Here is a 16,389-nt window from a genome sequence, read left to right as displayed (position 1 = left end):
GCTCTGCTGGGTTTATTTATTCTGAGCCCTACGATCCAGTTTCTCTTTTAACCTGGCTTCCTAAATCAAGTTGACAAACCATTTTATTTTTTCTCTTTTTCATTTCCACAACTCCTGATGTGGACTGGTTAGGAGGATGTAATGTAAACCGGGTACAACCTCTTCCCCCTGGAATCGGTATTGGTGAGGCTTCCTCCTTTCCTGGCTGAACGTGCTTAAGTCGGGCAGAGTCCCTGGTGAAGGACTTCAGCCCCCACAGTTCCCTGTGTGCGCATGCCCTTTCTTCTTACAGTTGTCAAAGTGCTTTTGCCAGAGCGGTCACATAATCAACCTGAAAGAAGAAAATAAATACTGTACACTTTTAAATTTTATCGACCCTTAAAAACTGGACACTCAAAGGTAACTGCTACTAAGAATTTGTTACTTGAGATTGGGTGATTGCATGTAAAGGAAGATCTATTGTGTGTGTGGTGGGGGGAGGGGAAGGAGGTATCTATTTCTCGGACTTTGCTGTAAATAAGAAAAAAGAAAAAAAGAAAACAAACAAACAAAAAAACCCCCGACCCAAACAAACAAACCGTACAAGCAGTCACTGAAAGACAGTGCATATTAACTTTATAAATGTTATCTTAACCTATTGCTTACCTTTTGTTTAAAGGGTCTTATTTATTAAAGATGGGTCTTGACCTTGACAGAGTGAATTTATGCAGAAAGTGAAATTTATGTCTTTAAGGAGGGTTGAGAAGAGAAACGGATGCTCATGGTATGATAAAAAATTTTAAATTCAATAAATATATTAATATTAATTACAGCCTTGATAAAATATTCTGAGTCCAGCTTACTTTTTTGGCTTTCTAAAATTTTTGCTATAGTACAGCATTATTTTTTCCACCAAGAGCGTGTGGTTTACACTGAGGCATTAACAAAAAGCCTTTATACAAGCATCGGAAAAGCTAAGTGATATTGAAATTAGAATCAAATGCATATTTCAGCCATGATGATATGGCTATTGTAAAGACAATTCTAGCTCACTGGAAGTATCTCAGATCCCAGATTATAATGGTTTACTGCAGCACTGCTTAAACCAAGTATGAAAATGTCTCTCTATCACCATTTCCTTTGGCAGCAATAGAACTTTGTGTTGTGAATCCCAGCTTTGCTTGCCTCTTTGTGTCATATTTTTCAATGCTGATCAAAGCATTGTTTTAGACCAGGGGAACCGAGGAACGTAAAATCAATCTTAAGTAGATTTTATTGGTAGTAGCTGGCAGTTTGTGATGTATGTCATATTGGGTTGGGTTCTTTTTAGGGGGGTAGATAGAGGAGAAAGGAGTAGAAAAGAGAGTAGGGTGGCTGTGAAGAATTTCTTTGAGCCCAGTATTTTGTCTATGTATGGAACTTTAAAATGAAAGATTAACCATGTCTTCTTTTTCACTTTTAAATTACAATTGACATACAATATTATATTAGTTTCAAGTATACAACCCCTTGATTAGACATAACCATTTTAAAGATAGTCTTTAATAAAATAGAACTACTTTTAACCCTATTTCTTGGTCTGACATAATTTTAATAGTTAAGAGCAGTAACACCTCTGTTTTCCAATATATTTATTTTACAACAGTTATTATGAGGATGTCCAAAGGCAGAGCTTCTGCGTGTATTTGAATGCCCTTTCACAAGTGTCCTGAGATACTTCTCTGTATCTGAATTAGCTGCATTGAATAGATTAATAACTTTGTTATAATTATACTGAATTCTCATCTAAAAATAATTATATGTTTGGTCATATGCTTCTTTAACATTTCAAAATACTTGTTTGCAGGGTCTCAGCAGTGTAATATTAACATATTTAATACAATGAACATGTTTTAAGGGATAACTCAGTGATAAGTATGTGTATGGAAATCTGGTTTTGAGTGATTACTATTTTCATTCGTGAATGAGAAAACAGGCAGCAGGCAGAGGTGAATATAGTCCTTCTATGTGAAATGGAAAATACCATACGCTCCTTATATGGCTAAATGAAGCAGTGATGGCAATGCACTATAATTACAATGTATGAGAATTTGAGACTTTGTGCTCTGCTATTTTTAACGCTTTTGCTAGCATATGGTAATTCAGGGTCTTCAAACCATAATCTTTCACTGCTAATACCAGTGATAAGAGAGTGTATTCTAAATTTGCCTAAGTCTTGTGACCAAGGCAGCAGCAGGAGGGTTCAAAAATGAAAATCTGGCAACTCCAGAATTATCTTGACTTTCTACTTAAATCTCAGAAGGATTTTTTACTTTTCTTTTTTTTTCCTCATTTTTCCCCGCATAAGGATTTTTTTTTAAAAAAACCCCACCCCATCTCACACTCAGTGTTTGTCAGTCTCTCCCTCCCCCCCCTCCCTGACCTCAAATCCAACCAGTCGCTCTTTCTCTCCCTCCCTCCCTCTGTCTGTCTCTCTGACCTCAAATCCAACCAGAGCATTTCTCCACTCTGCAGAGAAATTCTCAGGCTCCTCTTTAGACCTGAACCACTGAGATGCCAAAAATCTCTTGTGCAGCAGCAGAACTGGAGATAAGAAATTTGGAGAATAAGCAGAAAAATCCCTAACCCTTAGAGAGGAACAAGCAGCAGGCACTTCCAAACGTTTCAGTAGATTTTTACCTCTTTAAAAACGGTGGGGTTTTTTTCTGTCTCCTAACAAAATGGAGTAGCTGCAGCTACTGGGAGGCCAAAGAATGATTGTGCAGCTGAGTCCTCCTCCTAACAAATGCCAAGGATTTCCTCCCTCGTGGTTCGCTGCAGCTAAATGAAACAATTATCAGCGTTCGAAGGCAGTTTGCTAATCAAGAGGGATAAGACTGCTGTTTCTTTAAAGTGCCAGAACCGAGCCGGGGGAAGGAAGGGTCGTGCGCGGTGTCTTTTTAACCTTGCTGAAGGACGCAGCAGTATTTATTGACGTATGCAAATAACCAGGGGAGGGTGGTGCTTTGGAAAAAACAGGAACCAGAATCAGTTTCTCATTGCAGGGTGAACGCTCTTAGTTCCGGTGAAGGGAAAAGAGACGTGGCGAAATTGCTGTCTTTCTGTCTTATAAGCACATCTCCCACTAATACAGAAAAGGAACCAAGACATCAGAAAGGGTGAAGACGCTCTCACAGTATTTTTAGAGACCTCGCGCGAGCCCTCCCACCCCAGCCCGACCTGTTCTTCCAAATGGGAGATTATGGATTTGCATTGCAATTGGCTAGTAGCGGAGGCACTGGATTTTCTCAAGTAAAACACCCGCCCGCTTCTGCGAGGGGCATTAACGATCACATTGACAATAACGCGTCTCTCTTTTTTCCCGTTTCAGCTGCGCAAACCATGCAGGATGATTTACTGATGGACAAAAGCAAAACCCAGCCCCAGCCCCAGCAGCAGCAGCGGCAGCAGCAGCAGCAGCCCCAGCCCGAGCCCAGCGCAGCAGAAACCCCGTCCACGCCCCTCTCCTCAGAGACCCCCAAGCCGGAGGACAGCAGCGCAGTGCCGGCCCTTAGCCCTGCCGCCGCCCCGCCGGCCCCCAACGGCCCCGAAAAGATGCAGATGGAATCGCCGCTCCTGCCGGGCTTGAGTTTCCACCAGCCCCCTCAGCAGCCGCCGCCGCCGCAGGATCCAGCGGCGCCGGGCGCGTCGCTGTCGCCGTCCTTCGGCAGCACCTGGTCCACGGGCACCACGAACGCGGTGGAGGACAGCTTCTTCCAGGGGATCACCCCAGTCAACGGGACCATGCTCTTCCAGAACTTCCCGCACCACGTCAACCCAGTCTTCGGAGGCACCTTCTCCCCGCAGATCGGCCTGGCGCAGACCCAGCACCACCAGCAGCCGCCGCCGCCCGCGCCGCAGCCCGCGCAGCCCGCGCAGCCCCCGCAGGCGCAGCCCCCGCAGCAGCGCCGGTCGCCCGCCAGCCCCAGCCAGGCGCCCTACGCCCCGCGGAGCGCCGCCGCGGCTTACGGCCACCAGCCCATCATGACCAGCAAGCCGTCCTCGTCCTCGGCTGCAGCAGCCGCCGCGGCCGCAGCTGCCGCGTCGTCCGCCTCGTCCAGCTGGAACACGCACCAGAGCGTGAATGCCGCCTGGAGCGCGCCTTCTAACCCCTGGGGCGGCCTGCAGGCGGGCCGGGACCCTCGCCGCGCGGTCGGCGTGGGCGTGGGCGTGGGCGTCGGGGTGCCTTCGCCGCTCAACCCCATCTCGCCGCTCAAAAAACCTTTCTCCAGCAATGTGATCGCGCCGCCCAAGTTCCCCCGCGCGGCCCCGCTCACCTCCAAGTCCTGGATGGAGGATAACGCTTTCCGGACCGATAATGGTAACAATCTGTTGCCATTTCAGGTAATGCTCCAGTGCACCTGCACACGCCTTCTACCTACCCCACTTCCTTGGCCCCTTCTTCCCTGCCTTTTAATCGTCCACTGATTACCCCCTGGCCCCTTCCAAAGCCCCCAGTTCAGTGGGGCTATTCCACTCCCATGCACCGGGGTGGGGGAGCGTTGTGACTTCAAAAATGCGTGCTTACACACCCAGCAAGGCAGAAAAGGGTCTTTTTCTTTTAGTTTATATTTTCCTTCACCGTGCTTGTGCCTCTTATTTTGACCTTCTTTGACAAGTAAAGCTGCAAGTGTGTGGCAAGGTGCCTGCATCGCCCCAGGATGAGTAGGCGGAGATTCCTGTCGGTTTAAGTAGCTACACCTTTCTGGTTATGCAATTCTGGGCCCAGGGTGCAGGGTGCCGGCTGCCGCTGCCGTCCACTCCTAAACCACCCTGGCCCTGCTCCTTAAGAAGTTAACAGCCCCTGAGTGGTGCCGTTTCAGACAGTTGCATACACTCAAACTAATGTGAGCACTTGTGTTTATGTCTTGCTAAGGTGCTGGCATCTTTAATAGCAATCAGCATATTGCCCCTGTCGGGAAAATTATGAGTATGAGATTCCAATAACCAGCGGAACTCTATCAGTGGCAGAGATGGAAGAGTGGAAATTCTAGGGGTAACCCTTCCCATGTTACCTAGAAGAAGGACTTAGGAATTTTTTTTTTTTCCAGAGGAAAGAGACAATAGGACGCGACCTTCAGAGCCATATTGCAATGGAGTCTGCTAGCTAGCACTGAAATATTTAAAGCTGCAGTGTCCTTCAGTTGGGTTATTTAAGAAGACAATGCAGATCAATTACACCATTTGAAACTGGCAAAGTGAAAGTCTTGCAACTTTAATGAAAAATGAGCCTTGTGTCTTGGTGTTAAATGCCAATGAAAAACCCAGGAAGTGCCCCAGACAAAAAGGTTGAATGGAGTGTCCTTATTCTGTTCTTGCTCTCTGATCCAGCCCAGGGCCACATCCTTGGCAGTGTCCTGAACGTCTTGAATTGGAAAGGGGTGGTAAGGGTGAGTGTTCACTGGGGACTTTTGTTCTCAGGCAAACATTTATCCTTCACTTATAAACTGATTTGGCCATAAGGTTCTAGGCTCAGTAAAAAAAGAAAAGGAGAGAGGAGGACTTTGGATGAGACCCAATTTGTGTGGTCAAGGAAATGAAACAAAACAAAGCACTTGAACATTGCTGAAAAATGGCAGAACCAACATTTGACAGAGGTAGTTTAAAACATCAGGCGGAATGGGAGCTTTTATTTTATTGCTCTACATTTCAGATGCGATGTTTGGGTGGCTCCCATCCCTGGAGGAGGAGGTAGGGTTATTGAGAAGCACGTGATTCTCTAGGCTAGAGCAAGGATTTTTAACCTTGATAGTTCAAGGGGGTCCATGAAACCCATAAATTGTGTGTATGAGAGTTTTTAATGAGAAAGGATCTTAAGTTTGCACAGGCTTCTTCAGGGATGGAAGATTTTAATAGTTTTATTTTTTGCCATTCTGAAGTTTGCTTATTTAAAAAAAATGAAGAGACACTGCAAGATGAGATCAGTTTGATAGGTAGAGAACAGGAAGAATCCACTTTCTGGAATTTCTTTATGCACATATTTTTTGGGGAAGAGGAGGTAGGGCAGGGAGGGAGGCTGCATTTGGTAGGAGAGCTCCTCTTTTTCTAAAAGCCATCACTTTTTCTAATAGGCCCTCATTTTATTTTGCTTCTCCTAACCCAAGTCCAGTCTTAGAGGATAACCTCAAATTTGGTAGGGAGATTTAGGAGTTGACGACATAGACATTAGTTATCTTTTTTTAGGAGTTGAATTTGAATGCACTCAAACTAGCCTTTGATTAATTATCTCTAGAAATGGGGTCTGGGAAAAGATTAAATCCATAAAGGTTCCCCCAAGCAGATACTGACAAGTAGGGTGTTGTTTCTCAGCAGACCATTTATCAGCAATGCTAATGATAGCCAGATAGATTGGATTGAGTTTGGTCTCTTGTCTTTTCATCCCTAATGGTGCTATTGAATAGGCTTAGATAGCCCAAAGATTTGTAGGTGAAGAGATTTGATTTAAAATTGAGCTTTATATATTTGACCACAGAAAGAATTACATGGACTTTATGTCTCACTTTGTTTTCCTAAAATGGAGCTTCTGAGTTTTGAAGCAATATTAGAATCAGAGTAGGAGTAACTAGGATGTATTTTGGCTTGGAATATTATCAGACTTGGTTTGTGTTGATAAGTAAATCAAGTATGTTTGAAAAACAAAACACCTTGAGCCTTATTTGGAGAATTTTATATGTTTGTGCATTTATTTAAATAATTTTTGTACAAAAGGGAGAAAATATCTTTTTAAAAAATATATATATCTCTATTGATTTCAGAGAGAGGAAGAGAGAGGGAGAGAGAGATATAGAAACATCAGTGATGAGAGAGTCATTGATCGGCTGCAGCCCGCAACCCGGGCATGTGCCCTGACCAGGAATCGAACGCTGATCGCCTGGATCCTAGGTCGATGCTTAACCACTGAGCCACGCCCGGCCGGGCAGGAGAAAATATCTTAAGTAGTCCTACTGACATTTTAAAAAATTTGTTTATTTTGACAAATAGGATTTTTTCTTTAAATTGAAAAGTTTATTTCATAGGATGCTAATTTTTTTTTTGTTTCACAGATTCTTTGGGCTAAAAGGGGCTTTCAACAGATCTGCTCTAATGTATCTTAAATTAATACATATATTTTTTAAAAAATCCATGCACCTCCCCGTTTCCCCCTTCCTCAGTGCTGCTTCACTTTCATTTGCCAAACAATAGATTTTTTGGAGCTTTACTTCTGTGGTTTATATTTCAAAAGCAATAACTGTATTCAAATGTGGTTTTTCAAACCATACATGCTTCCTTACCCCTTCTCTCAATTCTAGCAAAGTTGATTGGTTTCCCTGGGTTGGGGTACTGCTTGCTTAGGGACTACTGTATGTAAAAGCCACTTCATTTCTCTAAATAAGGAACTGAGGTCCTGAGAGGTAGAGTTGACATAACTGAGGTCCTAGAGCTTTGGCTAATTTTGTTGATGTATGTTCCTAACTTCCCTGTAGCAAATAGTGCTGTCAGGTAGAATTCATTTTTAAATCAGGTTCTTTTTGAACTCGATTCAAAGAGACTTAGTTATGGAACTTTCTAGTGAGGTTCCCTACCTGACTGATGTCTCTTAGTGATGTACCTCCCACCAACAGAGCTTAAGAACATTGAGGCACTCCACCGAGGGAATTGTACAATGCGTCATTCCATTTTTATGTAAGTCAGAGAAGCCTACGCTCATAAAAGGAGTAGGGCAGAGATGTTTTCTATACGATGTGAATTGGGTTAAGTAGTGCTTTTGTCTAGAGAAGTTTAGAAGGGGCTTTTGAGAGCACCCATTCCATCACTCTGCTCATTTTCCAGAGGAGGAAATCGAAGTCTCAATATGGAAATGACTTGCCCAAGTTCAGGTGGGTAGTTGCTGTCAGAAGCAGGTTTTGGGGGCAGATTGCCTAGGTTCAAATCTCAACTCTCTGCCAGTTAATGTCTTCGTAATCTTGAACAAATTATGTTTGTTGGCCTTCAATTTCTTCATCTGTAAAATGGGAAGAATAATTCCTTGCTCCCTGTGCATTCAAGTGAGAAACTGCATACAGCATGCTTAGCACAGTGGTCAGCCTGTAAATAAGTACCATATAAATGTTGGGTTATGATTATTGTTATAGTAATAGTGACTTGAGGCTCTGCATGATGTCATCACAGTATGGATTACCAATTTTTTCATAACAGTGCAATCTGAATAACCCCAAACTTCTATGTAATGTCATTTAGTCTCCCCCCTCCCCCGGTCTGAAGGTACCCTCTGGTTACTATAACTATGTGGTAAGCCACCATTTACCTGTGGGCCAGGCCCTGGTGCTGAGTACTTTACATGTAATTTTTCATTGGAACTTGTTTGAGGTAGAGGACTATTATTATCCTCATTATACTGATAACTTGAGGGTTAGTGCATTTATATTATTTGCTCAAGCTCACAGCCAATAATGGCAGAGTTGGGATTTGAACCTAGGCAGTCTACCTCCAGAGCCAGGGGAGGCATATAATACCTTGGCTATGATACTTCTTAGACTTCAGTTAATAGTGCAGTGTAAAATCTGTACTTGACCTTGTAGTATACCCTGAAAACTGTGTTTTTAAAAAATTTTGTATTTATAGAAATGGAGGAAGAAAAATATAGTGCCTGTACATATACCACTATGTGGATTCACAGTAACCAATATTTCCCACTATTTATTTATTTAATTAATTTATATATTTTTGAGTATTATATTTTTTGGGGGGAAAATCAAATTATGTTCTGCTATCTGTCTGCATTTTTGCCCTTTATCTCTCCCCTCTTCCCCACCCCAAATTGATTTTATATTTTCTGGCATAAGTCTAGTTAAATGTAATTTAGTGTTAATTTTGTTGGTGGGTTATCTATAACAGAGGGAGAATTCCTTACACAATGAATTCATGGGATTATACATTATTTAAAAAATAAATATGCCTATTTATCATAAATTTTGTGGAAACATTAATATTTTTCAACTTGCCCCTGCTCCTTTTTAAAAATATTTTTACAGGAAGTAATATAAATTACCTGGCTTCTGCTTGCTTTTGAATAAGGATAGTATGACCTAGATTTAAAACTGGAGACTCTTCTGTAGTTGATTTCTTAACTATTGCTCTGATGCAAAGCCACTTAAAGTCCACCCAACTCCACAAACTGTACAAAATGTTCAGAAAAATTAGATACTGTTGTGGCTCTTAGATGCCTGCTCAACTACCGGTAATTACAGTAGTCCCTCAGTATCCACGGGGGGATTGGTTCCAAGACCCCCTGTGGATACCAAAACCTGTGGATGGTCAAGGTCCTTATATAAAATGGTGCAGAACGAAGCATACAGTTGGCCCTCCACATCCACTGATTCCAAAAGGTGGATAGAAAATACCATTTTCAGTCCTCAGTCGGCTGAATCCGTGGGTGTGGAACCCATGGATACAGAGGGCCACTATACAGTCAGAGTTTAAAGGAGGAAATATTGTTGATAATCAGTAGTCCAGAGTTAATCACTAGTTCATGGCATCCGTAAGTGGAGAGGAGCTGGAATGATGTGTGTTGTGGTAACTGCCTGTCCTAGAAAGCCAGTCTGGCGCTCTGAGGGTTAGGGAGTATAGGCTTATGTCATAGGATGGTGTACATTTGTAACTACCTGCTTCTTCTTATGACTGACTCACCAATGCAAGTGTAAGAATTTTCCTTGCTCTGTGACTATTTTAATTGGTGATGAGAGAAATGCTTCAACTTTTAATTTCCTGAATGCCACAAGTGTTGATTTTGGTAGTTGTGAATTTACAATGTCTGTAATTTGAAGCTCCTTATTATCACTTCCCTGAAGACTGTGTCTGGCTCTCTGTAGGGGCCAGTGTGGTTGTTAGAGATTGAATTCCGTATACAGCCCCAAGTTAGGATCTTGAGGGCTGAGGAATATGGCCACAGCTTCAAAGGGCATTTCCCTGAGAGATCGCTGGGCCTGCAGTAGCCAGCCTCACAAGGAGTTTTTCACAGCTGGTTCTTATATCTGGTAGATGGCTTGTTCTGTGGCGTTCTCCTTCAGTTCTCTTACATTTTGTTTTCATATCCTTTAGTGTTCTTTACAGGTGCTGAGCATGTAAACTTCTTAATGTGAAATCATTGTAATGTTTGCATTTTGACTTGACTTGAAATAGAAAAGCACTATTGAGTTAAAATAATATAATTAGCATCTTGGAATCAAGCCTACTTTCTACAGAAGCGCTATTATATAATCCTCAGAAATAATAAATATATGATATGAATCCTTGTTGGCAAACTTCAGAGGAAAGAAATAGAAATGGGCACTAAGCAGCCTTAATATCATTTGAAGTGATCATAGAATTAATGTACACGAAGAGAAGGAAACACTGTGTACTGATATTGTATGCATAAGACTGTTGTGCAGCCAAATATCTTCATTCCTCAAGCATTCAAACTTATTTCAAAGTCAAGATCAAGTACAAGGGGGGAAAAAGTGCCCTGTTCGCTTTGGGTCAGTGGTTAGAACGTTGGCCCACGGACCAAAGTCCTGGGTTCAATTCCTGGTCAGAAGCACATACCTTGGTTGCAGACTTCATCCCAGGCTCCTGTGTCTCTTTCACATCGATGTTTCTCTCTCTCTCCCCCTCCCTCCCTCCTTTTCTCCCTCTCCATCCCTCCCCTCCCACTCTCAAAAAAAATCAATGGAAAAAATACTCTCGAGTGAGGATTAAAGGGGGAAAAAAGTATGCTTCTATCTTTAGTAATCCAGTGCAACTAGATTAAATGGTTAGTGCTACCAAACGAATGAGCATCTAAAAGTTCATGAGCACCTGACACTTAGTAGGTGCTCATTAAATGAACATTTAAATACAAGTTGCTATAGCTTTGTCCTTTCCACAATACAGTATATTTAACATTTTTGAGATAGATTCTTCATTATAGTATTTCTCTACAAGATGTACATAGAATATGGAAACAGATGAATGTATATAATGTCATAGAGGATATCTTTAATTTGTAAAAATAGAAAATATTACCTGTGTTTCCAGACTTTATGGACATCCCATGGTTTCTGGGCTGTAACTTTGTATTAATAGGTTTGGTATGCCTAGAAGTAAGCAGGGTTCTTGCCTTGACATAAAAGGTTTTGGCAGCCAATAGATGGGAACACAGCTTACATCCTATGAGTTAAATTTTTCTTTACCTCTTCACTGTTAACCATCTAATTCTTGTGGAGTTAATTTACTCTCTCACGATGATTTGTTTTGTTCCCGACTTCCCAAATGAAGGCATTAATATTAGAACTGATCAGAATGAGGGTCAGAATAATTCTGACAATAGCACTTAGAAATATTAAGGAGAGAATTCTTTGGAGTAAGAGGTTTACAGAGGATAGACTATAGTAGGCCCACTCAGCCGGTCATTCACTTGAGGAATGTGAGATGGGAAAGCAGAGATGTAAAGGGCAAAAGACTGTCTATCTTAAATATATGGTAGGGTTTGGGGACTGATTAGAGATTGAAATACTTCAGAGGAAACATTTTGATCTTACAATCTTAGATTTATCCTACAGTCTAACCCCCTACTCAAAAGTCCAGGAGACTTAGTTCTTAGGTTTCAGATAAGCAGCAAGTAAAAAGGACAAGAAGTACATGTACCCAGAAGCACCTCTCTTTTGAAATCTACCGTGGAAATTTTCCTTTCCTCTTTTGGACTAGGGAAATATCGCCTACATATTCAGGGGATTAAAAATTGTGAAGACCAATAAAGTTTATGAGATGCTGGGGGAAAGGCTGAGAGACAATTTTTAGATCCTGAATCTGTGTTTTTCATGTGTTTGCACTTGATATTAGGGGTAGACCATTTAGCTCTTTGCGACATTGTTGTTTAAAGCAGTTGTAATCAGTAGTAGAATCCCAAGTTCAGATAAACGGTCAAAGAGAGCATATGCAGTCTTTTTGTTAACCACATAGCTACTACAGAATTCCCATTCCGTAATGGGATTTACATTGTTAAAAATTTATTTTGGCACCTTCACTTGCAGCCATAATGCATGTGGTTCAGCTTTTGGGTGTGACATTGTTTTTGATTCCTTCTCCAGATAAATACAGCTCACAAATACGGCGTACCCTGAATGCCAAGCACTGGCCTCACACTTTTGACATAAATTATTTCATTTAATCTTTACTTGTTTTTGTGAATTAGGGATTATCATCCTAATTGAGACTCAGAATATTACCTGACTAATAAGGTGACAGAGTAGAAATGAAAACGTAGGTTTTTTGACTCCATGTCCAGTCCTTCTGTTCTACATCTGTTTGCCTCTTATCTTGTCATCATCTTTCAGTATGCCGTTGATGCTGCACTCTTTCCCCGGATCTTCCCCGATTCCCCTCATTCCGTATTTTCTTTTTCTTTTTCTCTTTAATCCTCACCCAAGAATATTTTTTCCATTGCTTTTCAGAGAGAGTGGAAGGGGGAGAGAGGAGAAGGGCAGAGACAGGGACAGAGACATCGATGTGTGAGAGCCTGCAACCGAGGCATTGCCCTGGCACCCTTTAGTCCTAGGGCTGATGCTCCAACCACTGAGCAAAACCGGCTACGGCTAGTCCATATTTTCTTTATAGCACTTGTCTGACTCTGAAATGAGCTGGTTTATTTTGTTTTGTTTCTCCACAAGAATGTAGGCTCACAAGGGCAAGGACCTTTTCACTGCAGTGTTCCCAGGGGTTGTGACAGTACCTGGGATATTTTAGGCACATGGTAAATGTTTGTGGAGTGTGTTAATGATTTACGTTTACAGATGATTGATTATGCATTTATTGGTCATTTGCATGTAGATAGCAACATAAGAATAATTTCTTTTATAAACATTTAACTGGCCTCTACCAGACGTCAGGCACTAGGGATTAAAGCTGAATCATATCCTATCCTCAGACAGCTCCCTGACAAACATGAATTAAAATACAGGACAGTAAGGTTTATAGCAGTGTGTGATATGCACAACAAAGAGAGTTTGTACTTGAATCAGAAGCAGGAATGATTAAATTTGTGTGTAGTGTGTATGGTTGGGAAGGTTCCAGGAAAGTCTTCAAAGTTTAAAATATTTTCAAAGTTTTTCTTGAATACTATATAGTCACTATTTAAAACTTGAGGGGAAAATTTTTCCTGTAATTCTATTATCTAGAGATAAGTATTCTTAATGATTCAGTGCATTTTCTGCCAGTTATCTCTTTTTTCATGTGTATGTATAATGTATTTTATATGGTTGAGATAACTGTAACAATTTTATAGCCATATACTTTAGCTTTTCATGTCATTAAATTTATAAACATTTTTATTGCATAATATTCCATCACAAGGATCCATTATATTGAACAAATTATTTCTATATTTGGAGGATTTAGGTTGTTTTCAGTTTTTAACTATTATTCAACACAGTGCCGTCTTAAATATCTTGGGCTTTTTAAAGCTTCTTATTTAGCTCTGAATAGGCAGACCAGGGGATGGGGGTAGGGGTTGCAGCAAAGACTCATTTTAAGCAGAGGGAAGAGCAGGTACACAGGTAACAAACAACATGGTGCTGAGAGAGCAGCAGGTTGAGGGGAGAGGTGAGGCAAGTGAGAGAGATTAGGCTGGAGAAGTAGGTAGGCACCAGATCTTAGAGGACACTCCATCATTCTCTGCCTTCAGCTTTGTCCAGTAGGGATGTTGAAGGATTTTTAAGCTGAGAAAGGTAGCTGTTATAAGGTTTTTAACCTGGTGAGTGAAGTAATCATATCTTTGTTTCAGAAAGATTATTCTGGGATATAGATGGTCAGGAACGAAACACAGGCAGGGAAACCAGTGAACACGTAGGGACCTAAAGTGATTGGGAGGAAGGGAGAAATTGAGAAATTAGGAGGCCGACTGGAGGGATTGGTGATGGCTTGGACGCGGGGAATAACAGAAGGAGGAGCTGAGAATGACTCCAGGTGTTGGCGTTCACAGCTGGGAATGATGAGCTGGGGGTAAATGCTTAATAGTGGCAGATTCGAATTTCCATGACTCATGAGCCAGGTGTGCTTTGAGGGGGAGAACTTCACAGGGGAAAGCTATGTGTTGGGAATATTTGAGCAAGTGATATGACATCTCCTATCCACCTGTGCTTTTGTGTGACTCTTAATGCGTGGGAAGGAAAACCTTATTAAGATAGATTACTTTGTGGACTACTTATTAGAACACTAAATCTGAGAGAAGAAATAACTACCATTCTAAGTCAAGAGCTTTTTCTGATTCTAGGCTGATTTTTTTTTTTTTTTTCATTGTACCCTGAGAATTAGAGTATATGTGAGCTGATTAGTCATCTTGTTTATGGGTTTCAGCCTGGTGTTGCAAAGAGCTATAAGGAACTGCTAACCAATCAATTATATGGAAGGACCACAGGCAATAAGAAATGAAACCTGGCATCCTTTATTATTGAAGTTGAATAAACTCAGTTGAGAGTTTGGTGGATGTTATTAGCCAATTTGAAATATCATTAATAAGGTATAAGCAAAGTTGAGATTAGACATGTGGAATTTAGTTCTACTATATTAATACAATGCTTAGAGTTTTAATTGAGTGTAAATATAATTAAATGTTTTGAAGCCTAGGATCTATAGGGCCACAGGGAGATGAGCTTTATGGGAAGACAGGGGAAAGAGATAGGAAAGAGGTATAAGAACCACCAGAATTACATGTTGTATATTCATTTGCATTTCTAGGGAGAGAGGTGGGCTATAACTCCATAAAGTTTACAGAGGAGTCCGTAACTCAAAAACGATTAATAATTATAGATATGGAGTAAAGGCACTGCTACATGGCACTCAATAAGCCTTTCAAAGATTTAAAAAACTTTGGCGTCTCATAAAGTTTTCTTTCCCCCTCTTCATAGCTGAAATTCTGCCTAACTTTAATTTGAGAACTTTCTAAATAAAAGGGACCCAACTCCTTTTATCTAGCTTTTTCTAGAGCATTTACATTGCTTTTCATCATACAAATACTTTCTTGGCATTCATTTCATTGGCTTAATATATTACATTAAATTACAATACTACTAGCATTAAAAAGGAATGGGGATGAACCCACCATCTCTAGGTAAGCTTGCAGCTCCGGTGGTAGGGCAGAAGTTCATGGGCTTATTCATCACAGGTGTCAAGTGTAGTATGGGCGTTTTTATTTAAACAGGGAAGATGGAACTCATGGGTTAATCTGGAAAGTCAGTTAATCAAAAGCTTTAACTATAGTAGATGCTTATATATTTGAATAAAGAAATGGACTAGAAACTTTTGATTCAAGAGAAGGATGTTTCATTTCTAGTGTAGAAATATTGATTTTCAGAAATTGCTAACATTCATATGACCTTCCTCCTCAGAGGGCCATTTCCACTCCCATACACCTCTTTGTTGCTACATCCTGAGAGCCCATTTCTACTGTTGACATCTAATGAAGAGAGGAGAGAGTAGAAGTGGGGCTGGGGGAGAAGTTGGAGGTTTGTGGGCTAGAGGGGCAGTTGTCCTAGATCTCTCAATGATAGACTTAGAACTCACAGAAGTGTACCAGACCTTGAGGTTTTTACGTAAAACAGTGTTGGCTACATGAGGTAGGTCCTTTATTTAGCTTTGTAACCAATTAACTACTTACTGGCTAGTGTGGAAACCTAACCCACCATTTTTTACTTAGTTTCTTTTGGTAATGAGCCATTTTAACAGCAACATTTTGGAATACAATTTGTTTAAGATGCATGACATCAAGGCCCGGTAAGAACAACTGACCAAATTTTGCCAGTTCTGAACTCTTTTTCAGTGTCCTGTTCTGCATGTATCTAAATTAAAACAGAAAGACTCTTGTTTGTTTAGGGAGGGAGTTGTTGTTGTTTTTCATATGACAGTTTAAATTGAAGCTTTACCAGGCACCTCATTGCCATTGTACTCATTAAAGGCAAAAATTATCTGGAGGCAAAAAAAAAAAAGGCTTTGTTATTTAAATCTATGTAATGAGTTTCAAAATGGTTGAATCTAGTTAAAAAATAGTTGGCATTTAAAGCTGCAAAAACACTCTAAATACTTTGAACTATTTTATAATGCTGATGAAACACTGTTTTGCAATGTTTATCAAATTAAACTTTGTGCTTATTTTAAGCAGAATAAAGACAAACTAATTGTGCCAATGCTTCAGGCTATTGCAAAGTAAAACTTGGGTGAATGGAAAATTTTAAACTCTACTTTCAAATGAATTTAGCATTTTAGAAGATTTGGAACCGGGTGGGGAGAATGATTTTTATCATATTTTGACCTTGAATTCTTAAACATTCCAAAGTCATGAGCTCACTAAAAGTAGCAATATTATTTAGTTAACATTGTAAA

The 16,389-nt window shown here is 40.8% G+C and overlaps 1 protein-coding gene across 6 annotated transcripts in view; it reads left to right on the top strand.

Moving 5' to 3' along the window:
• Positions 1-269: 269 nt before the first annotated feature.
• CPEB3 (cytoplasmic polyadenylation element binding protein 3) overlaps positions 270-16,389 on the top strand; it is a gene marked incomplete at its 5' end in the record, with an annotated part of 131,843 nt that continues 115,723 nt past the window's right edge. Inside the window, 2 exons of one of the 6 annotated variants that reach the window (XM_081157525.1) lie at positions 270-399; positions 3,350-4,362. In XM_081157525.1, coding sequence (XP_081013651.1) covers positions 3,361-4,362 — 1,002 coding nt within the window. Of the gene's footprint in view, positions 400-2,981; positions 3,138-3,210; positions 4,363-16,389 lie in introns of those variants that run through there. The other 5 variants (XM_081157524.1, XM_081157523.1, XM_081157522.1 and 2 more) reach the window with 5 other exon arrangements.

The sequence above is a fragment of the Miniopterus schreibersii genome, assembly GCF_964146895.1.
Source record: "Miniopterus schreibersii genome assembly, chromosome: 14".
NCBI classification, from domain to species: Eukaryota; Metazoa; Chordata; class Mammalia; order Chiroptera; family Miniopteridae; genus Miniopterus; species Miniopterus schreibersii.
This window is presented reverse-complemented; position numbering and strand designations above follow the sequence as displayed.